Source organism: Salmo salar, chromosome 17 (assembly GCF_965601325.2).
Source record: "Salmo salar chromosome 17, fSalSal1, whole genome shotgun sequence".
Lineage (NCBI taxonomy): Eukaryota > Metazoa > Chordata > Actinopteri > Salmoniformes > Salmonidae > Salmo > Salmo salar.
Genome location: NC_138307.1, coordinates 18514342 through 18537500, shown reverse-complemented (window position 1 = coordinate 18537500; position 23159 = coordinate 18514342). Strand labels below are relative to the sequence as shown.

The 23159-nt window shown below is 44.4% G+C and overlaps 1 protein-coding gene across 2 annotated transcripts in view; it reads left to right on the top strand.

Moving 5' to 3' along the window:
* LOC106575461 (fibroblast growth factor 14) overlaps positions 1-23159 on the top strand; it is an 87092-nt gene that overhangs the window by 25107 nt on the left and 38826 nt on the right. The window contains exons 1-3 of one of the 2 annotated variants that reach the window (XM_045699075.2): positions 9031-10382; positions 18069-18179; positions 18692-18795. In XM_045699075.2, the coding sequence (XP_045555031.2) occupies positions 10193-10382; positions 18069-18179; positions 18692-18795 (405 nt within the window). In that variant the 5' untranslated portion in view covers positions 9031-10192. Of the gene's footprint in view, positions 1-9030; positions 10383-18068; positions 18180-18691; positions 18796-23159 lie in introns of those variants that run through there. The other variant, XM_045699074.2, reaches the window with a different exon arrangement.

The following is a 23159-nucleotide window of genomic DNA, read 5'->3' as shown; positions in this document are numbered from 1 at the left end:
TCACAGCTTTGTGGAAGTTACCTGTGGCGCTGATGTTTAGGCTGAGGTATGTATAGTTTTTTGTGTGCCCTAGGGCAATGGTGTCTAAATGGAATTTGTATTTGTGGTCCTGGCGACTGGACCTTTTTTGGAACACCATTAATTTTGTCTTAGTGAGATTTACTGTCAGGGCCCAGGTCTGGCAGAATCTGTGCAGAAGATCTAGGTGCTGCTGTAGGCCCTCCTTGGTTGGTGACAGAAGCACCAGATCATCAGCAAACAGTAGACATTTGACTTCAGATTCTAGTAGGGTGGGGCTTAAGCTGCATCCCTGTCTCCCCCCACGGCCCTGTGGGAAGAAATGTGTGTGTTTTTTGCCTATTTTAACCACACACTTGTTGTTTGTATACATGGATTTTATAATGTTGCATATTTTCCCCCAACACCACTTTCCATCAATTTGTATCGCAAACCCTCATGCCAAATTGAGTCGAAGGCTTTTTTTAAATCAACAAAGCATGAGAATACTTTGCCTTTGTTTTGGTTTGTTTGTCAATTAGGGTGTGCAGGGTGCATACGTGGTCTGTCGTACGATAATTTGGTAAAAAGCCAATTTGACATTTGCTCAGTACATTGTTTTCACCGAGGAAATGTACGAGTCTGCTGTTAATGACAATGCAGAGGATTTTCCCAAGGTTGCTGTTGATGGCATATCAACAGCAAGGTTGCTGTTGATGGTTATTGGGGTCAAATTTGCCTCCACTTTTGTGGATTGGAGTGATCAGTCCTTGGTTCCAAATATTGGGGAAGATGCCAGAGCTGAGGATGATGTTAAAGAGTTTTAGTATAGCCAATTGGAATTTGTTGTCTGTATATTTGATCATTTCATTGAGGATACCATCAACACCACAGGCTTTTTTGGGTTGGAGGGTTTTTATTTTGTCCTGTAGCTCATTCAAGGTAATTGGAGAATCCAGTGGGTTCTGGTAGTCTTTAATAGTTGATTCTAAGATTTGTATTTGATCATGTATATGTTTTTGATGTTTGTTCTGTGTTATAGAGCCAAAAAGATTGGAGAAGTGTTTTACCCATACATCTCCATTTTGGATAGATAATTCTTCTTGTTGTTTGTTTAGTGTTTTTCAATTTTACTAGAAGTGATTAGATTCTATGGATTCTTCAATTACATTGAGCTGATTTCTGAAGTGCTGTTCCTTCTTTTTCCGTAGTGTATGTCTGTATTGTTTTAGTGATTCACCATAGTGAAGGCGTAGACTCAGGTTTTCTGGGTCTCTATGTTTTTGGTTTGACAGGTTTCTCAATTTCTTTCTTAGGTTTTTGCATTCTTCATCAAACCATTTGTCATTGTTTTTCATTTTCTTCAGTTTTCTGTTTGAAATTTTTAGATTAGATAGGGAAGCTGAGAGGTCAAATATACTGTTAACAATTTCTACTGGCAAATTTACACCTTCACTATTAGGTTTCCACACTACATTCCTTCTATCTATAGCATTTCTTAATATTACTCAGTTCCTTTGGCTTTGATGCCTCATGATTGCGTATTGCTCTGTTCAAGCAGACTGTGATTTTTCTGTGGTCTGAAAGGAGTGTCAGTGGGCTGACTGTGAACGCTCGGAGAGACTCTGGGTTGAGGTCAGTGATAAAGTAGTCTACAGGACTACTGCCAAGAGATGAGCTATAGGTGTACCTACCAAAGGAGTCCCCTCGAAGCCTACCATTGACTATGTACATCCCCTGCGTGTGACCGAGCTGCAGGAGTTGTGACTCGTTGTTTTGTTGGTTATGTTGTCATAGTTGTGCCTAGGGGGGCATGTGGGGGAGGGAATGCTGTCATCTCCAGGCAGGTGTTTGTCCCCCTGTGTGCTGAGGGTGTCAGGTTCTTGTCCGTTTTTATTAATATTTTTTATTTCACCTTTATTTAACCAGGTAGGCCAGTTGAGAACAAGTTCTCATTTACAACTGCAACCTGGCCAAGATAAAGCAAAGCAGTGCGACAAAAAACAACACAGAGTTAAATATAAACAAACGTACAGTCAATAACACAATAGAAAAATCTATATACAGTGTGTGCAAATGGAGTAAGGAGGTAAGGCAATAAATTGGCCATAGAAGCGAAGTAATTACAATTTAGCAAATTAACACAGAAGTGATAGATGAGCAGATGATGATGTGCAAGTAGAAATACTGGTGTGCAAAAGAGCAAAAAAGTAAATAAAAACAATATGGGGATGAGGTAGGTAGTTGGATGGGCCATTTACAGATTGGCTGTGTACAGCTGCAGCGATCGGTAAGCTGCTCAGATAGCTGATGCTTAAAGTTAGTGAGGGAAATATAATTCTCCAACTTCAGCGATTTTTGCAATTCGTTCCAGTCATTGGCAGCAGAGAACTGGAAGGAAAGGTGGCCAAAGCAGGTGTTGGCTTTGGGGATGACCAGTGAGATATACCTGCTGGAGTGCGGGCTACGGGTGGGTGTTGTTATGGTGACCAGTGAGCTGAGATAAGGCGGAGCTTTACCTAGCAAATACTTATAGATGACCTGGAGCCAGTGGGTCGAGGGCAAGCCGACGAGAGCATACAGGTCGCAGTGGTGGGTGGTATATGGGGCATTGGTGACAAAACGAATGGCACTGTGATAGACAGCATCCAGTTTGCCGAGTAGAGTGTTGGAGGCTATTTTGTAAATGACATCGCCGAAGTCAAGGATCGGTAGGATAGTCAGTTTTACGAGGGTATGTTTGGCAGCGTGAGTGAATGAGGCTTTGTTGCGAAATAGGAAGTCGATTCTAGATTTAATTTTGGATTGGAGATGCTTAATATGAGTCTGGACTGAGAGTTTACAGTCTAACCAGACACCTAGGTATTTGTAGTTGTCCACATATTCTAAGTCAGAACCGTCCAGAGTAGTGATGCTAGTCAGGCGGGCGGGTGCAGGCAGCGATTGGTTGAAGAACATGCCTTTCGTTTTACTAGCATTTAAGAGCAGTTGGAGGCCACGGAAGGTTATGGCATTTAGGTCGCCACAGACTAGTACATGTCCCTGGGCCTGGAAATGATTGATTTCCCCCTCCAGGATGGAGAATATGTCTTCATTAAAGTATGGGGATTCTAGTAGGGAGGATATAGGTAGCACACAGGAGGACATTTTTCTCTGTTAAGATCATTTCCTTTTGAATTTCTAGCCAAATGTAAAATGTTCCTGTTTTGATTAATTTAATATACCAAATTAGCATACCCTTCCTGTTTCACACCTGGTAGTTTGGTGGATGGGACTACCAGCTCTCTGTAACCTAGAGGGCAACCAGTTGGTCTGTCTCCTCTATACCATGTTTCTTGTAGGATGACAATGTCTGTATTTCTGATTTATTTGATGAAGTCCAGGTTCCTGCTCTTTAGGCCAAAGACAGATGACCTCAGGGCTTGGATATTCCAGGATGAGATAGTGAAGGCTTTGTGTTCCATAAAGTGTCTAATGCTATTGGTCGTGTGGTTTGGCCTCAGATCAGTAAGTGACCTGAGGTTGGGGGGCACTAGAGATATGTGACCACTTGGTGGTGTCACAGGTACAGACATAGCCTTGTGGGACAGGTACAGACATAGCCTTGTGGGACAGGTACAGACATAGCCTCGTGGTACAGGTACAGACATAGCCTCGTGGTACAGGTACAGACATAGCCTTGTGGGACAGGTACAGACATAGCCTTGTGGTACAGGTACAGACATAGCCTCGTGGTACAGGTACAGACATAGCCTTGTGGTACAGATACAGACATAGCCTCGTGGTACAGGTACAGACATAGCCTCGTGGTACAGGTACAGACATAGCCTTGTGGTACAGGTACAGACATAGCCTTGTGGTACAGGTACAGACATAGCCTTGTGGTACAGGTACAGACATAGCCTCGTGGTACAGGTACAGACATAGCCTCGTGGTAAAAGTACAGACATAGCCTCGTGGTACAAGTACAGACATAGCCTTGTGGTACAGGTACAGACATAGCCCTGTAGTACAAGTACAGACATAGCCTTGTGGTACAGGTACAGACATAGCCCTGTAGTACAAGTACAGACATAGCCTTGTGGTACAGGTACAGACATAGCCTCGTGGTACAGCTACAGACATAGCCTTGTGGTACAGGTACAGACATAGCCCTGTAGTACAAGTACAGACATAGCCTTGTGATACAGGTACAGACATAGCCCTGTGGTACATGTACAGACATAGCCTCGTGGTACAGGTACAGACATAGCCTAGTGTGAGTGTGCGTGTGCATGTGTATGTGTTTGTGTGTGAGAGCAAGCTAGTAAACACAAGTAGTTGGGTGGAGGGATGCTGCAAAGTAACCTGAATGCCTGTGAGTTAGAGTAGCGTTCAAGTCTCCATTATTTAACATGTCCTGTGTTGATGCTGTTCAAAACCTTTTTCAACCTCTTCACTGCTTTTGCACTGGTGTAGAAACAAAAGCTTTTTGGGGTTACTTGGTGCATATTCAGTCATCAGAAGTGTCTCTGTTAATCTGTTTGGCGTTTTCAACATCTTGTTAGTTAGTTATTCTGTGTCATTGCAAGGTTACAAGAGATGTGAGGTTAGTGAAAATGAAGCATCCACTCCACAAAATAAATGTTTAATAAAAAATGATGCCATTTTTATTTTTGTCTGGTTAAAGCATCAAACATGTGTGTCTGGTTATTGTTGGGTCCATGGTAGTGTTCTTTCCCTTTGCATCCTCTGTTTCTCTGTGTATTCAGCTGGAATACTAATCTAAGGTCAGTTTGGCATCCCGTAATCACCTATAGATCACTTGTTGTGGGCTAATATTGACACTTTTGTCTGTAGCCTGACCATTACCCCTGACTCCTCCCATATAGAACATTCCATTATTCCCATTGTCTACTGCCCAGAGGTTCCTCATAGTTATTCACAAGGCGTTACCTAGGTAACAGAGGGGTGGCACTGCAGGAGGACTGTCCCGGCTTCATCAACTGAGATGTGTGTGTGTGTGTGTGTGTGTGTGTGTGTGTGTGTGTGTGTGTGTGTGTGTGTGTGTGCTATGACTCAGCACATCAGTATGCAAAAGAGAGAGATGGTTATCCCTCCACGCCCCCACAGGGAAACCTGTAGAAGCTGTGACGTGTTTACTTCTCTCTCTCTCTCCCTCTTCCTTCATCTCTCTCTCTATCCATCCCTCTCTCTCTGTCTTCCTTTTATCTCTCTCTCCTTCTCTCCCTCCTTCCATGCAGCTATCTCTCACTGTCTTCCTTCTCTTTCTGAGTCTTGAATCATTTGCAACCCCCCCTCTCTTTCTCTCCCTCTATCTGCCTCTCTTTCTCCCTCTCTCCCCCGCTCCACCCATGACTCACACCCAAGGGGATCCCTTCATTAGCAGAGTGATTGATTGTTCTTTTCATTTTCACTAAATGTCTTGTTCCACTAACAAATATAATGGCCTTTTCCGTTGTATACTAGTTTTGTATAATGGTCTAATTCTCATTCTCTGATGAACACACCTACAGTATTAATAACTCCTAGGGTGTTATTCATTCATTATGATTAAGTTTCCATTCGTGCAATCATATCAGCTTAGACTATGGTTCTGTAAAGAGAAAGAACAAAGATAGGAGGATGGAGAGAGAGAGAGAGAGAGGGGAAGAGTGCTGTGCTCCTGTGTTACCTATGGAGGGAGCTCTCCTCTCCTCTGCAGAAAACAAAATATCCCTTTATCTTTATCCTTCTCTGCCCTTTTTTCCGATAACCTCATTCGGAAGGATATAAAAGGAAACGATGCAGGACAAAGAAAGATATAGCATACACACAGAAACAGTCCTACAGACAGAATGATCAGCTAATGTATTGATTTAAATGTGGTAGATAGCCAACTCCCCTAGGGATATAACACAGCAGCTTCTCTCCATCATCTCTCTCTTTCTCTCTTTCACTCTCTCTCCCTCTCTTTCTCTTTCTCTCGTTCTTTTTCACACACTCATCTGCATATGTAGTAATGAGGCCCTTTGGCATAGAGAGAGAGAGAGAGAGAGAGAGAGAGAGAGAGAGAGAGAGAGAGACATGAGAGGAGAGAAAGAGAGAGAGAGAGAGAGAGAGAGAGAGAGAGAGAGAGGGAGAGAGAGACATGAGAGGAGAGAAAGAGAGAGAGACAGAGAGAGAGACATGAGAGGAGAGAAAGAGAGAGAGAGAGAGAGAGAGAGAGAGAGAGAGAGAGAGAGAGAGAGAGAGAGACATGAGAGGAGAGAAAGAGAGAGAGAGAGAGAGAGAGAAGAGACATGAGAGGAGAGAAAGAGAGAGAGAGAGAGAGACATGAGAGGAGAGAAAGAGAGAGAGAGAGAGAGAGAGAGAGAGAGAGAGAGAGAGAGAGAGAGAGAGAGTTCCGGGAAGAGGCTGAACGTTTCCTATTCACTACACAGACCGGGAAGAGGCTGAACGTTCCCTATTCACTACACAGACTGGGAAGAGGCTGAACGTTCCCTATTCACTACACAGACCGGGAAGAGGCTGAACGTTCCCTATTCACTACACAGACTGGGAAGAGGCTGAACGTTCCCTATTCACTACACAGACCGGGAAGAGGCTGAACGTTCCCTATTCACTACACAGACCGGGAAGAGGCTGAACGTTTCCTATTCACTACACAGACCGGGAAGAGGCTGAACGTTTCCTATTCACTACACAGACCGGGAAGAGGCTGAACGTTCCCTATTCACTACACAGACCGGGAAGGGGCTGAATGTTCCCTATTCACTACACAGACCGGGAAGAGGCTGAACGTTCCCTATTCACTACACAGACCGGGAAGAGGCTGAACGTTTCCTTTTGAAGGCTTTTTTGAATATTGAGATGAGGAGAAAGGATGAATTTTTATGTAAATGTAGTCAGGAAGCTTTGATTTATTAATGATCCTCAACAGCAGTTGACCTGGATAAAAACATCAGCACAAAGACAACAAGATGTTTTATTTCCATTCCCCACTGTGCAATGTGTGTGCATGCAGCCTTGTATGAGTGTGTGTGTGTGTGTGTGTGTGTGTGTGTGTGTGTGTGTGTGTGTGTGTGTGTGTGTGTGTGTGTGGCGATAGAGCATTTGGGACAGACAGTGTGCTGGTTGGTATTCATTCCTATTACACCATGTTATGGGATGCCATTCACCAGGTCTGACCATATGAACAGTAAGTACTGTAGTGTGAAAAGACCTGCTGGTAAGTAGGCTGTGGTACCATAACTCTATACGCCTACAGAGTAACTGGAGAGGATTCAATGAGATAGATTTCATGCAACCTGCACCTTACTGTGTTGCAGCAGAGGATGATTAGATGCACAGCGGCAAGAGTCAACTCCTGGTCTGCTTATTACAAGCGCCTTCTTTTTCTGAACACTCTGGCGCCCTCAAGCGGTCAAATTCCAGCTTTACTTTATTTTTCGGCAACCTAATCCTTTGCTGTAGGCTGAGGCTGGAGCTCTCCTGGAGGCATTTAGCCTTTTTGAACGTCATCAGATTTGAAAAGGCTATGCCTTCTGAATTTTGAAAAGTAAATTCTGTTTCGGTGTAATATTAATGTCAATGGCTTGTAACTGTCACGGAGAATCACATCGAATTCTCATTCTTCAGTGAGTCTGTGTTCGGTGGGCCTTTCATTTATTCAACTGGAAACGGGGCGGGTGTACAGCTCAGAGCACTCCGGCTGGCTACTGTATCTCTCCTGTGAATCGACGCTGGTTCATGCATTTTTAAAACGTTAATTCTGCCACCAAAGCCGATACAGATTCAAGAAAGTGCCCCACTAAGCTAAACGTGATTGAAAATGTGCCAAACTGTTTGTCTTGAATGAATGGTTTTGACCAGATGATTTAATTACTGGGAGAGAGAGACCAACTGTATGTAGATGGCTCTGTAGAGTTCCAATTCCTTTACTGAAATGTAACAACGATCCTCGGAAAGCACATTGAAACAACCTACAGTGGATAACCTCCCATGAAGGAGGTATTCTCACGTTTGGGTTGAAAATATTTAGTCAATTAAAACTTGAATTAAGCCAGGATGAAGCCCCATTGAGATCACGCATCTCTGCTTCAATTGGGCCCTTTCCAGACGTGTCCCTTTTCCAGGCAGCAGGTGAAGAAAGACACTCTTCTACCAGGGAAGACGATGACTCACTGCTATCTACGTTTAAATTGTTTATGACCTGGTTAAAAATAGGCTAGCTTGCAGTTTGGTTAACATGATGAGGAAAATACCAGTTAGTCTTGAGATATTTTCACGTGGATTATTTATAGGCTACTCCTCAACTCAAGGGTCATGTTTTCTCACAGCGCAGCCGCAGACAGCATGCGATTGGTGGAACAATAAGCCGCGGTCGCTGCCCATGGTGCTGAAATCAGACGTGGCTTGCGCCGGTCAGAAAATCTGCTCTCCTCATGTTAATGAATTCAACTGACCAAAAGGATCAACTTTCCCTCGATTTTACAGCCCATCGATTCGTTTAATTGTATTATAGATAACATAACACTGACTATTTTGCCATTTTGATTTAAGTTTTAATGCCGTCTTTTATGGATTGTGTCTCAATGATTGTGTTGGGGGGTATAGGGGTGAAAACACTTCTCTAAACCGTCCGGTGTTTTTGGACGTGACTAAATGCAGACAGGCGTGCCGCTGACTGGGATCTCTTTACACGTGCACGTGATATTTCTAGGCCGATACTAAATAACATTCAATTGCTAATGAAACATTTTGGGGACGTTCTCCACTTGACAATGTGCTGGGTCTCTATCTTTCATCTGATCAAGATTAACATCAGATGAGTTGTAAACATTCTCAACGTTGGCTATACAGGTACACGTCCGTCTCCGGCCCGGTGTCTGCTTCCTGCGAAATACACAACACGATATATCAATCAGTGTCCGGACGGTGTATACAATGTATTAGCAACAGTTTGCGTTGGAGTAATACAGTATACTGTCTAAAGTTTCAGTCGGTGTCTAGTGCTAATGGTTACGTTTATGCGGAGGGCGTTCACTCGCTTGTGGTCATTTATAAGGTATTTCTTTCCGAAAGGTTTCTCCAGAACGGGGGGGCTTTGGTCTGACGCACAGACTCTTGTTTTCATCTGAATGGTCTGGCTGTTCCCGTTTCCTTTGATTGATGAGTTGAAGGAGAGCGTTTGATGTAGCCTACCTTTTTTCACTCCTTATTCATATCCGAAAGCAATTCATGAGCCAAGCGGAGTCGTGTCCTGTCCCCTTTCCCTTCTCACCGAGGAAAAACAGTCCTGACGTGCTGGATGAAGTTTCTGAAGCGTGAAATAAGATTGCGTCACCATTTTACCTGATGCAGAGAAGTTCCTCCGGGCCTTTTTTTTAAGACAATATTATGATTATTATTATTTAGTTATTTGATTCCAATCATCCCGATTTGGTCATAGTGTGCTCCTCCGTTATTCGTTTCTATTTTTTCTATTTTTGGAGAAGAGACTGGTGGATTTGCATACGGACTTGGTGAATCTGTGCGCCCGAGGCAGGCATCACACACCTCTCTTCCAAGGAGCAAGCCCCACCCGGGGAGCGTCTGGAGCTTGCGTCCTTCACGAGAGATAATTACGTTAAAATCGCTCCGTATGTTTCTGAGAGTATGTCTGACAGACTCCTTTAGCGCGTGGCTTCAAATTCGCATGTTCACATTTTCGATAGGCTTGATTTTAGTCGATCACCGGGAGAAGACCGGAGGTAGTTAAACATTTTTGGGCGAGGAGAAGAACGAAACCTTTCGACAATTATTTTCGTGTTTTTGGACTATGTGACATCAAACGTCACAGATATTTAATGATAAAATATGACCAAGTACGGATATCGGAAATGTTGTCAGTTTGGAAAACCTTCTCTACAAGGATTCACGCAGTCAAATTGGAAATCATTTGACAACAACGGTGACAGGTTGTTAGTTGTTGAATGGCCATGATAAAATGACAACGCAATGTTCTGTATCCTCGCCGAAATGTGGTATTTGGACTTGATTGCGTAGTGTCGAAATGTTTTTCTGACGGATAAAGAAGATACATTTTATAGACACAACTATGGGGCTGTAGCTGCAGACCGAACATAATCGCTTGTTGTGCCGTCTGCGCTCCGTGCCCAAAGGGAAACCGGGCTCTGTGTTTCCTTTTCCCCCGGGTTGTTTCGGTTGAGACATGGCAGCTATTGCCAGCGGTTTGATACGACAGAAGAGACAGGCACGGGAACAACAAGTCCACCGGCCGACGCCACACCGACGGAGGCGAAGCCCCAACAAGAATAAAGGACTTTGTAACGGGAATTTGGTCGACATCTTCTCCAAAGTGAGAATCTTCGGCTTGAAGAAGAGAAGGCTACGGAGACAAGGTGTGGGCTAAGCGGAAAGCGCGGGAGACGCATGGACACGTTACGGTTGTCATTATGCGCGAGGGAGAGAGCAGCTTTACGTTAGCTCCAACGGTTCAATAGTTTACCCCTTCATGCATTAATAAAAACAGGTAGTTAATGAAAGTAGCCTAAGCAGTGTGGCCGGTAAGTTTGACCACATTGCAGTTTCATTCCTTACAAATATAGTTATTGTGATAACATTGACGCTCTCGTCCTCTCAAGGTTTCAAATTACGCATTTTAATTAGCCTAGGAGTTGAGACTAAAGTGGGAAAATATCGATTTCTAGCCTAATCTTTCATTGATTGCTTTACTGCTGATTGCCTTTCTGAGTGAAGGGTTTGAGTCAGACAAAATCGATGTTACAGTTAGGTGTTACATACAGATTAAAATACGTTTGAGGGCTGGATAGGTGAATCAGGTTGCCGTATTAAATATCTCACCAAACTGTTGGCCATTTGATAGTTATTTATCACAGAACTTGAATCAGGTTGAGTCAAAGAACAGACAGGTTTTGAAATGTAGTCTATTGAATTTGACATATCTTGATTCATACATACAGTATAGCTGACACCACCAAAATACGAAAATGACATCATGACAAGCTCAGTATGGCAGGGGGTAACTGGCATGACTGGTCTCAGGAGAGAGAGAGGGGGTGACTGACTGTGAGCGCAGCAACCTCAGTCAAGTGACAGCCATTTTGTCAAAGCCAATGACATTCAGTGCAACCTGTGGCCTTATAGATGGGCTGCATGCGTGTGTGTGTGTGTGTAGTTGAGGGGAGTTGCCTCAAGCATCCTGTCAAAAATGAAATATGAATTCAGGGTTTCTTAACCTCGGAGTGGGCAGGGGGTAAGAGGAACGAGAGGAGGAGGAGAGGTGTGAAGGGAGAGAGAGAGGAGGAGGAGGAGAACAAGGAGAGGTGGGGTGGAGGAGGAAAGGGGAAAGGATGAGAGTGATTGAAGGAAGAAGAGAGGGGAAGAGTGGGAGAAAAGGAGAATAATGGGGAGGGCAGAGAAAGAAAGAAAGAAAGAAAGAAAGAAAGAAAGAAAGAAAGAAAGAAAGAAAGAAAGAAAGAAAGAAAGAAAGAAAGAAAGAAAGAGGAGATGGACAGAGGAAGAGAAGGATGAAAAGGGGAGGAGAGGGAGTGAAGGAAGAAGGGAAGAGGAGAGTAGAGAAGGATGGAAAGAAGAGAGGGAAAGTGGGATAGAAGGAATGGTGCTTTGATCTGTTGAACATCTCTTTTGTTCCCGATTCATTTTTCAGTAAGACAGAGAAAAGGTCATGTCTGCTTTGATTCCAGAAGAACTACTGCCCCTCTCCCCCTCCCTCTGCCCCTCCTCTCCCCCTCCTCTCCCCCTCTCTTCCCCCTCTCTCTGTCCTTCATCTACCATTTTCTCTCCGGGGTCTCCTCTGTTTATGATACAGTATATCTCTCTATCTTAATCTCTTTTCCAAATCTCTACTCTCTCCCATCTGCTTTCTGAACATTCTCAACCATCTAAATGAACAAGAGCTGTTCTAGAAGGCTGGAGTCATTCTGATACACTCAGCTGACGTGTAGGGATATAAGAATCTTCCGAATGTAAAGATGAAAACTTCTGTGGTATCCCTATCTGATATCTGAGAGAGTTTACAGGGCTGTGTGTGTGTGTGTGTGTGTGTGTGTGTGTGTGTGTGTGTGTGTGTGTGTGTGTGTTGGAGGGGAGGTATGATCCCTTACTCTTATCGCTCAGAGTGTGATGGTGATGTTTAGACTGTCCCCTCTCCCTTCCTCTCTCTCTTTCCCTCTCTCCTCCTTCCTCCCTTACAACTTGTTTACTCCACTCTCACCACTCATCTCCCTTCTCTCCTCCTCTCTCCTTCCACTATTCTCCCTCCCTCCTTCGCCTCTGCTTCCAGCTGTGGTAGCTTCTGGTTGAAGCCTGGCCATATATCCTCAGGCTCTCTCCTCTCTCCTCTCTCCACTCTGACTGCGTGACTGAGTCTGAATCCTGGCGACACACACATAAGGTTTTCTGAAGGGCAAACATAGACTCTCCTCTTCTCTATCTATGCCTCTCTTCCCTCTTTCCATCTTTCATCTCTCTCTCTCTCTCTCCCTCTCTCATAGGTAATGTTCAAATACTGGGAAAAGCCACCCTCTCCTCTTCTGCTTCTTGAAGTAGTGGAAAATGTGCTCTTCCTTCTTACACCTTCCTTCAAGTAGTCACAAATAGCAGAAATCAATCATTGGTCATAGAATTCCTAGTACATGTATGTTACAGGAACGTCCACCATCAGTAGTTGACCTGAGAGCCCATGTAGAGTCCAGATATTCCTAATTTAGAGCAGCCTACCAATGATGACAACTACTGTAATGATTGCTCTCGTGCAATACAGAATCTTATGATATTGACATTTTGATTTATGGCGACAGGCATTATTCAATACATGTTCTATTCAATAGATCAATATCATTTTGATTAAAATGATATGGATCATCATGGGGAGGATAACCAGAGATTAGCGGCGTTGGAACAACGCAGACAAAGATGGGGGAATACCTTCCTCTGGATAAGCAGACAGGGACATTGGAATCACGAGACTGTATCCATGGCAACCCATACAAAGAGGGAATCCTGGACCAGTTTCCCTAGTAACAGACAGGATCTGGGAAAATGGGAATTTCTCCCCAGTAACACACAGCAGGTCAGTGAGGAAGGAAATAGACCCTACCTGTTGAAGCAGACAGAATTCCCCAAATGAAGAAATACAATTCCATTAGTCAGATTTATTGAAGCTTGGGAATTTGGTATCTGTTTTGGGTCGTCTTGACCAAGTGTTTCCATTGAAAACGGGATACACTTTAGGAAAAGGGCTTTGTTTTTCCCACATTCTATGTCATGTTTGACTCCGTGCAGATTTGAACTATGTAATGCTACAGAGGCTCAGGGAAACCTGACCCAGGATGAACCATCCATAAAGGAGGATCTTTCAGAGAGTCTAGTTATGGTACAGATGTGTCTTCCTGATACCCTCTCTGTCTCTGAGTGGAAGTCAAGGGTCTGGTAACACTCCTTAATTTAACACTCATACGGAACAGGGTTTCCATAAGGACACACACCACTCTCACACACACACACACACACACACCACTCACACACAGAGAGAGAGCGAGAGACTCATTAAGGTATTAGAGGAAGCCCTGACACACTTGATTAAACAGTGTTTAAATGGGTCTCTCTAAGTGAATCTGTACTGTTGAAGTCCTTCTAGAGCATAATCTACACTACTCTCATCTTAGTGACTCCACCTCTATCTCCTCATACTCTGTTCTCATCTCAGTGACTCCACCTCTATCTCCTCATCTCTACTCTGTTCTCGTTGACTCCACCTCTATCTCCTCATCTCTACTCTCATCTCAGTGACTCCACCTCTATCTCCTCATCTCTACTCTCATCTCAGTGACTCCACCTCTATCTCCTCATCTCTACTCTCGTCTCAGTGACTCCACCTCTATCTCCTCATCTCTACTCTCATCTCAGTGACTCCACCTCTATCTCCTCATCTCTACTCTGTTCTCGTTGACTCCACCTCTATCTCCTCATCTCTACTCTCATCTCAGTGACTCCACCTCTATCTCCTCATCTCTACTCTCGTCTCAGTGACTCCACCTCTATCTCCTCAACTCTACTCTGTTCTCATCTCAGTGACTCCACCTCTATCTCCTCATCTCTACTCTCGTCTCAGTGACTCCACCTCTATCTCCTCATCTCTACTCTCATCTCAGTGACTCCACCTCTATCTCCTCATCTCTACTCTCATCTCAGTGACTCCACCTCTATCTCCTCATCTCTACTCTCGTCTCAGTGACTCCACCTCTATCTCCTCATCTCTACTCTGTTCTCGTCTCAGTGACTCCACCTCTATCTCCTCATCTCTACTCTCATCTCAGTGACTCCACCTCTATCTCCTCATCTCTACTCTGTTCTCGTCTCAGTGACTCCACCTCTATCTCCTCATCTCTACTCTCATCTCAGTGACTCCACCTCTATCTCCTCATCTCTACTCTGTTCTCGTCTCAGTGACTCCACCTCTATCTCCTCATCTCTACTCTGTTCTCATCTCAGTGACTCCACCTCTATCTCCTCATCTCTACTCTCGTCTCAGTGACTCCACCTCTATCTCCTCATCTCTACTCTGTTCTCGTCTCAGTGACTCCACCTCTATCTCCTCATCTCTACTCTCGTCTCAGTGACTCCACCTCTATCTCCTCATCTCTACTCTGTTCTCGTCTCAGTGACTCCACCTCTATCTCCTCATCTCTACTCTCATCTCAGTGACTCCACCTCTATCTCCTCATCTCTACTCTCGTCTCAGTGACTCCACCTCTATCTCCTCATCTCTACTCTCATCTCAGTGACTCCACCTCTATCTCCTCATCTCTACTCTCGTCTCAGTGACTCCACCTCTATCTCCTCATCTCTACTCTCGTCTCAGTGACTCCACCTCTATCTCCTCATCTCTACTCTCGTCTCAGTGACTCCACCTCTATCTCCTCATCTCTACTCTCATCTCAGTGACTCCACCTCTATCTCCTCATCTCTACTCTGTCTCGTCTCAGTGACTCCATCTCTATCTCCTCATCTCTACTCTCGTCTCAGTGACTCCACCTCTATCTCCTCATCTCTACTCTGTTCTCGTCTCAGTGACTCCACCTCTATCTCCTCATCTCTACTCTCGTCTCAGTGACTCCACCTCTATCTCCTCATCTCTACTCTGTTCTCGTCTCAGTGACTCCACCTCTATCTCCTCATCTCTACCTGCTCGTCTCAGTGACTCCACCTCTATCTCCTCATCTCTACTCTCATCTCAGTGACTCCACCTCTATCTCCTCATCTCTACTCTGTTCTCGTCTCAGTGACTCCACCTCTATCTCCTCATCTCTACTCTGTTCTCGTCTCAGTGACTCCACCTCTATCTCCTCATCTCTACTCTCGTCTCAGTGACTCCACCTCTATCTCCTCATCTCTACTCTCGTCTCAGTGACTCCACCTCTATCTCCTCATCTCTACTCTCATCTCAGTGACTCCACCTCTATCTCCTCATCTCTACTCTAGTAATAGACGGTTAAAGTGGTTTGTCACCCCCAAACTAAAATGACCAGACGTTGTCTAAGATCTAAAACATATTCTCAGGTGGTTGAAAGTTGAGCTGAACAGACAGACTACTAGTGTAGAGGGTTGGTAACCATTCCTCCCATCACACCCCTGTCCCTGGTGTGAAAACTGGAAAATCCCTTTCTCTCTCTCTCTCTCTCTCTATTTTCCTCTCTCGCTCTTCTAAACTGGGTCAGTCTCGTCTGCAGTTCTAATCTATCATGTTCATTGGAGCATACCTTTTTTCCTCTGGCACACACACATCACCACAACCAACAACACCTTCACAGGGGATCTCCACATTGCTGTAGAGACTCAGAAGAGGGTGTGGTCTGTTTGTGTGAAAGAAAGTGTGTGTAGAGTGTGAGTGTGTGTAGAGGGAGAACGAGAGTCAGAGAGAGAGTGTGTGTGTGTGTGTGAGGCAGGATGGTGCAGTCTGTGTACGGTGCATTCAGAATGTATTCAGACCCCTTGACATTTTCCACATTTTGTTATGTTACAGCCTTATTCTAAAATCGATTAAAAAAAGATTTCCCTCATCAAGCTACACTCAATACCCCATAATGACAAAGTGAAAACTGTTTTTTAGAAATGTTTGCAAATGTATTAAAAATAAAAAACAGAAATACCTTATTTACATAAGTATTCAGATCCTTTGCTATGAGACTCTAAATTGAGCTCAGGTACATCCTGTTTCCATTGATCATCCTTGAGATGTTTCTACAACTTGATTGGAGTCCACCTGTGGTCAATTCAATTGACTGGACATGATTTGGAGAGGCACACACCTGTCTATATAAGGTCCCACAGTTGACAGTGCATGTCAGAGCAAAAACCAAGCCATGAGGTCAAAGGAATTGTCCGTAGAGCTCTGAGACAGGATTGTGACAAGGCACAGATCTGGGGAAGGGTACCAAAAAATGTCTGCAGCATTGAAGGTCCCCAAGAACACAGTGGCCTCCATTATTCTGAAATGAAAGAAGTTTGGAACCACCAAGAATCTTCCTAGAGCTTTCCGCCCGGCCAAACTGAGCAATCAGGGGAGAAGAGCCTTGGTCAGGGAGGTGACCAAAAACCTGATGGTCACTCTGACAGAGTTCCAGATTTCCTCTGTGGAGATGGTAGAACCTTCCAGAAGGACAACCATCTCTGCAGCACTCCACCAATCAGGCCTTTATAGTAGAGTGGCCAGACGGATGCCACTCCTCAGTAAAAGGCACATGACACCCCGCTTGGAGTTTGCCAAAAGGCACCTAAAGACTCTCAGACAATGAGAAACAAGATTCTCTGGTCTGATGAAACCAAGATTGAACTCTTTGGCCTGAATGCCAAGCATCACATTTGGAGGAAACCTGGCAACATCCCTACGGTGAAGCATGGTGGTGGCAGCATCAGGCAGTGGGGATGTTTTCAGTGGCAGGGACTGGGAAACTAGTCAGGATTGAGGGAAAGATGAACGGAGCAAGGTTCACCTTCCAGTATGACAACGACCCTAAGCACACAGCCAAGACAACGCAAGAGTGGCTTCAGAACAAGTCTGTGAATGTCCTTGAGTGGCCCAGCTAAAGCCCGGACTTGAACCAGATCGAACATCTCTGGAGAGACTTGAAAATAGCTGTGCAGCAACGCTCCACATCCAACCTGACAGCGCTTGAGAGGATCTGCATAGAAGAATGGTAGAAACTCCACAAATACAGGTGTGTCAAGCTTGTAGCGTCATAACCAATAAGACTGGTCTGTAATCACTGCCAAAGGTACTTCAACAAAGTACTGAGTAAAGGATCTGAATACTTATGTAAATGTGATATTTCAGTTTTTTTAAATTTATTTATACATTTGCAAAAATGTCCAGAAACCTCTTTTTGCTTCGTCATTATGGGGAATGTTGTGTAGATTGATGAGGGGAAAAAAACATTTCATCCATTTTAGAATAAGGCTGTAACGTAACAAAATGTGGGGAAAGTCAACGGGTCTGAATACTTTCCTAATGCACTGTATGTGTGTGTTGGGTCCAGCTATTTCACCAGTGTTTATCCATGGCTTCCCTTTCTGTTCCTTTATTCTTTTTCTCTTTCTCCTCAGCCCTAGAACACTGTTGCAAAATCCTTCTCTTATCTTTCTCTCTCTGTTCCTCTGTCTGACATGTTTCTTTCTCTGGCTGTTTTGTGACAGGGAGTTGGGGGAGAACATAATGAAGTTGCGGGCCTGTGTGGGTGTGGACTGGGTTGCACACACATGCTGACATTCTCAGACATTTCTGAGATGAAGAGCTTTTTCTCCTGAGCTCCGGTCTGTCAGCTCGCTCTTTTTTTGTGAAAACAGACTGATATTGTCATGGATATAAAAGAAACCTCCGAATAATGTAGTCTAGAACTTTTACACTGAAGCCAGCCCACCTTTTAATAATGAGACTCTCTCTCTTCTCTCCTCTCTCTCTTCTCTCTCTCTTCTCTCTTCTCTCTCTTTTCTCTCTCTTCTTTCTCCTCTCGCTCTTCTCTCTCTTCTCTCTCCTCTCTCTCTAGATCCACAGCTTAAGGGCATAGTGACCAGGTTGTACTGCAGACAGGGATACTACTTGCAGATGAACCCAGATGGATGTCTGGACGGGACCAAAGATGACGGCACTAACTCCTGTGAGTCCGCACGAACACACATGCGCACACAGAGGAGGGTAGATTGAGTGGCTGAGTGGCAACCTCCGTCAACCCACTGACAGACATTTTATCAGAAGTCATCCAATCACAGATCTCATGCAGTACTTGTCAGACATGGACAAATGAGAACTGACACACAGAAGTCCAGATGAACACGGCTCTGTGACTGATGTCATTTCTCACACGGCTACAACACGCATGTGTCAAGTCTCATACACGTCTCGTGATCATTCATGTGATTAAGTGTTCTGGTAGCTTTCGTGTACATACTGTATCGTTCCATTCTAGTCGTGTGTGTGTGGACCTGTGTCACATGGTTGACTGAGTATCTGAATCTTATATAGATGCATATGTATGCTACACACACACACACACACACACACACACACACACACACACACACACACACACACACACACACACACACACAATAATGTGTATTCTATCGGTAAGAATCTCAATCCACTTTACTGTGCTGATTTGTCTCTTAGCTTTGTTCAACCTCATCCCAGTGGGCCTTCGAGTGGTGGCCATCCAGTCAGTCAAGATGGGTCTGTACATCGCCATGAACGGGGAGGGACACCTCTACTCATCAGTGAGTACAGACCAATGCTGATGATAACACGTGCCTGCCGGGCGGCCATCTTGGTTGAGCTGATTTTCTGTTGATTACTATGACAATTCTCACTTTTCTTCTATAAGTGGACGTGTGTCATTATTTCAGCTAAAACAGATTGATCTAACTATCTAAGGCTGCGTTTACACAGGCAGACCAAATCTGATCTTTTGCCCAATTATTGGCAGGTTGAAAGACCAATTAGTGAAAAAAAGATTGGAATTGGGCTGCCTGTGTAAACGCAACCTTTATATCACTCAGTCACCGTCCTAATATACAGCCCACCTGTCCTGTAGACACACTGGGTTCATCAAGATCAGTCACCGTACTAATATACAGCCCACCTGTCCTGTAGACACACTGGGTTCATCAAGATCAGTCATCGTCCTAATATACATCTCACCTGTCCTGTAGACACACTGGGTTCATCAAGATCAGTCACCGTACTAATATACAGCCCACCTGTCCTGTAGACACACTGGCTTCATCAAGATCAGTCACCGTACTAATATACAGCCCACCTGTCCTGTAGACACACTGGGTTCATCAAGATCAGTCACCGTCCTAATATACAGCCCACCTGTCCTGTAGACACACTGGGTTCATCAAGATCAGTCACCGTACTAATATACAGCCCACCTGTCCTGTAGACACACTGGGTTCATCAAGATCAGTCACCGTACTAATATACATCCCACCTGTCCTGTAGACACACTGGGTTCATCAAGATCAGTCACCGTACTAATATACAGCCCACCTGTCCTGTAGACACACTGGGTTCATCAAGATCAGTCACCGTACTAATATACAGCCCACCTGTCCTGTAGACACACTGGGTTCATCAAGATCAGTCACCGTACTAATATACAGCCCACCTGTCCTGTAGACACACTGGGTTCATCAAGATCAGTCACCGTACTAATATACAGCCCACCTGTCCTGTAGACACACTGGGTTCATCAAGATCAGTCACCGTACTAATATACAGCCCACCTGTCCTGTAGACACACTGGGTTCATCAAGATCAGTCACCGTACTAATATACAGCCCACCTGTCCTGTAGACACACTGGGTTCATCAAGATCAGTCACCGTACTAATATACAGCCCACCTGTCCTGTAGACACACTGGGTTCATCAAGATCAGTCACCGTACTAATATACAGCCCACCTGTCCTGTAGACACACTGGGTTCATCAAGATCAGTCACCGTACTAATATACATCCCACCTGTCCTGTAGACACACTGGGTTCATCAAGATCAGTCACCGTACTAATATACAGCCCACCTGTCCTGTAGACACACTGGGTTCATCAAGATCAGTCACCGTACTAATATACAGCCCACCTGTCCTGTAGACACACTGGGTTCATCAAGATCAGTCACCGTCCTAATATACAGCCCACCTGTCCTGTAGACACACTGGGTTCATCAAGATCAGTCACCGTACTAATATACATCCCACCTGTCCTGTAGACACACTGGGTTCATCAAGATCAGTCACCGTACTAATATACAGCCCACCTGTCCTGTAGACACACTGGGTTCATCAAGATCAGTCACCGTACTAATATACAGCCCACCTGTCCTGTAGACACACTGGGTTCATCAAGATCAGTCACCTTCCTAATATACAGCCCACCTGTCCTGTAGACACACTGGGTTCATCAAGATCAGTCACCTTCCTAATATACAGCCCACCTGTCCTGTAGACACACTGGGTTCATCAAGATCAGTCACCGTACTAATATACAGCCCACCTGTCCTGTAGACACACTGGGTTCATCAAGATCAGTCACCGTACTAATATACAGCCCACCTGTCCTGTAGACACACTGGGTTCATCAAGATCCTGGAATCCTTTAGGGGGAATACGTGTACTTTTCCCCAGAGGCCATAGTGAGGATTTGGCTAATGCAGTGGTTTCCAAAATATTTATAGTCCCGTACCCTTTCAAACATTCAACCTCCAGCTGCGTACCCCTTCTAGCACCAGGGTCAGCGCACTCTCAAATATTGTTTTTTTTGCCATCATTGTAAGCCTGCCACACACACACTATACGATACATTTATTAAACATTAGAATGAGTGTGAGTTTTTGTCACAACCCGGATCGTGGGAAGTTACAAAGAGCTCTTATAGGACCAGGGCACTAATAATAATATTATAATAATCAATAATTTAGCTGTTTATTTAGCCATCTTACATATAAAACCTTATTTGTTCATCAAAAATTGTGAATAACTCACCACAGGATAATGAGAAGGGTGTGCTTGAAAGGATGCACAGAACTCTACAATGTTGGGTTTCCAGTGGTTTGCAGAAGAGGATGTCTTCCTTAATTGACCCCCCATAAACGTAACAGACAGATACCAGGAGCTGTGCCAGGCCTGCCACGTCTGTTGACTCATCCATCTGTAACGCAAATAATTCACTGGCTTGTATGAGAAGCAGTAATTGTTTCAAAACATCTCCTGCCATGTCACTGATGCGTTGTGAAACAGTGTTTTTTTATGAAGGCATTGTCTGTATAGTTTTTTTGGCTTTTCCCCCAGCCTTGTCCCAGCAATATCCGCGGCAGCCATTACAGTGAACCTGTCCTCCTATAGCGCCTCCCACCAGCCTCCTCTGGTCATTACCCTAGGTAGGGCACAAGAGGTCATCTTCTCTTTAGGTTGCAACATTATATGACTCCTCAGTAAGATTCCTATCTTGAATAGTTCTCAAGTCTTTATGGGGTTGGTGATGAATCAATGGGCATGTTACTATATGACACTCGATATATCAGAAGAACAGTTCCCTTAGTGTTTCTCATTGTGAATTCACCATCACTCATCCTCTTTATTCATCACATAATAATGGAATTACATCAGCTGCTGCTTCGACAGGTAGTGTTCTAACAAGGAGCTTTATATGGAAAAGACCAGCAAAGAGAGAAAGAGAGAGAGAGATTGAAATAGAGAGAAATCCACATCCGTTTGCGCCCAAGCCCTCCTCTCTCTCCTTGTCTCCAAGGAAACTTGAGGGGTTCCTTGAGAGAAAGTGAAGTGGTGAGAAATATGGTGAGAGAGAGTGGGTGAGAGTGAGACATGGAGAGGGAGGGAGGGAGGGATATGAATTATTCCCGACCCTGACACACCAGAGCAGTCAAATATCCCTCTTTTTCCTCACTGTGCCGGAACGAGGGAGAGTGATTTTATGCTGCAGAGAGGAGAGCAGCCTGGCGCTTGTTTTGTCCTTTTTTGGAGGAGAGATGTTATGTTCTGTTTCTCTCTCTGTTCAGTTAGAGACAGAGGGATGAGGGCTGCTTTTTCATTATTGATGGGGGAAATCCTGTCCACATGCACCCGCCGCACACACACACACCGCTGACTATGGGGAAAAAAGCAGTCCTGTTAGGGATTTAACAGATATGATCTGTTTTTTTACCAAAGAATGATGTTTTATAATAATACAACAGATATGTTGCTCTAGTACTTCACAGAATTCAACACAATTGATAACTACCTGGAGCTAAATGGTTTATAGAGGCGCTGCTTTGATGAATCACAAAGACACAAGATGGCCGACCCTTAACAGTAAGATCAAGAATAGAGTGTTGTAGTGTTACTCCTCCTGAAGATGAAGCATCAAGATGAACTATAGTACTACACATCTGTCAGACAAATGAGACAGCTCTCTGCTTGTAGAGAGAGACTCATCTCTATCAACCCATCTCTCTCGGTCTCTGTCTCTGCAGTCAACAGATGGCCTAGTGTGAAATGATCTGGTATGTGTTAATTACCAACGACGCTGGGCAAGAGGAAACCAGCTCTGAGTGTGTGTTGAAGAGTGTGAAGAACACACAGATCTGAGTACTCGAGCACATACTCATGCAGACACACAACACACACACACACACACACGCACAGTACTTGAGCACACACTCATGCAGACACTCATGCAGACACACAGACAGTTACACGGAAACCTGTATGTTGGTTTACACCTTTATAGTAACAAAAACAGTGTACAGTATATACTGTAGCCCTCACCATCAGGTCTTGGAGTTTTCTATGGAGGGAGAACTATCATATCCTCTACATGTTAATACTATGGAGGGAGAACTATCATATCCTCTACATGTTAATACTATGGAGGGAGAACTATCATATCCTGTACATGTTAATACTATGGAGGGAGAACTATCATATCCTCTACATGTTAATACTATGGAGGGAGAACTATCATATCCTCTACATGTTAATACTATGGAGGGAGAACTATCATATCGTCTACATGTTAATACTATGGAAGGAGAACTATCATATCCTGTACATGTTAATACTATGGAGGGAGAACTAT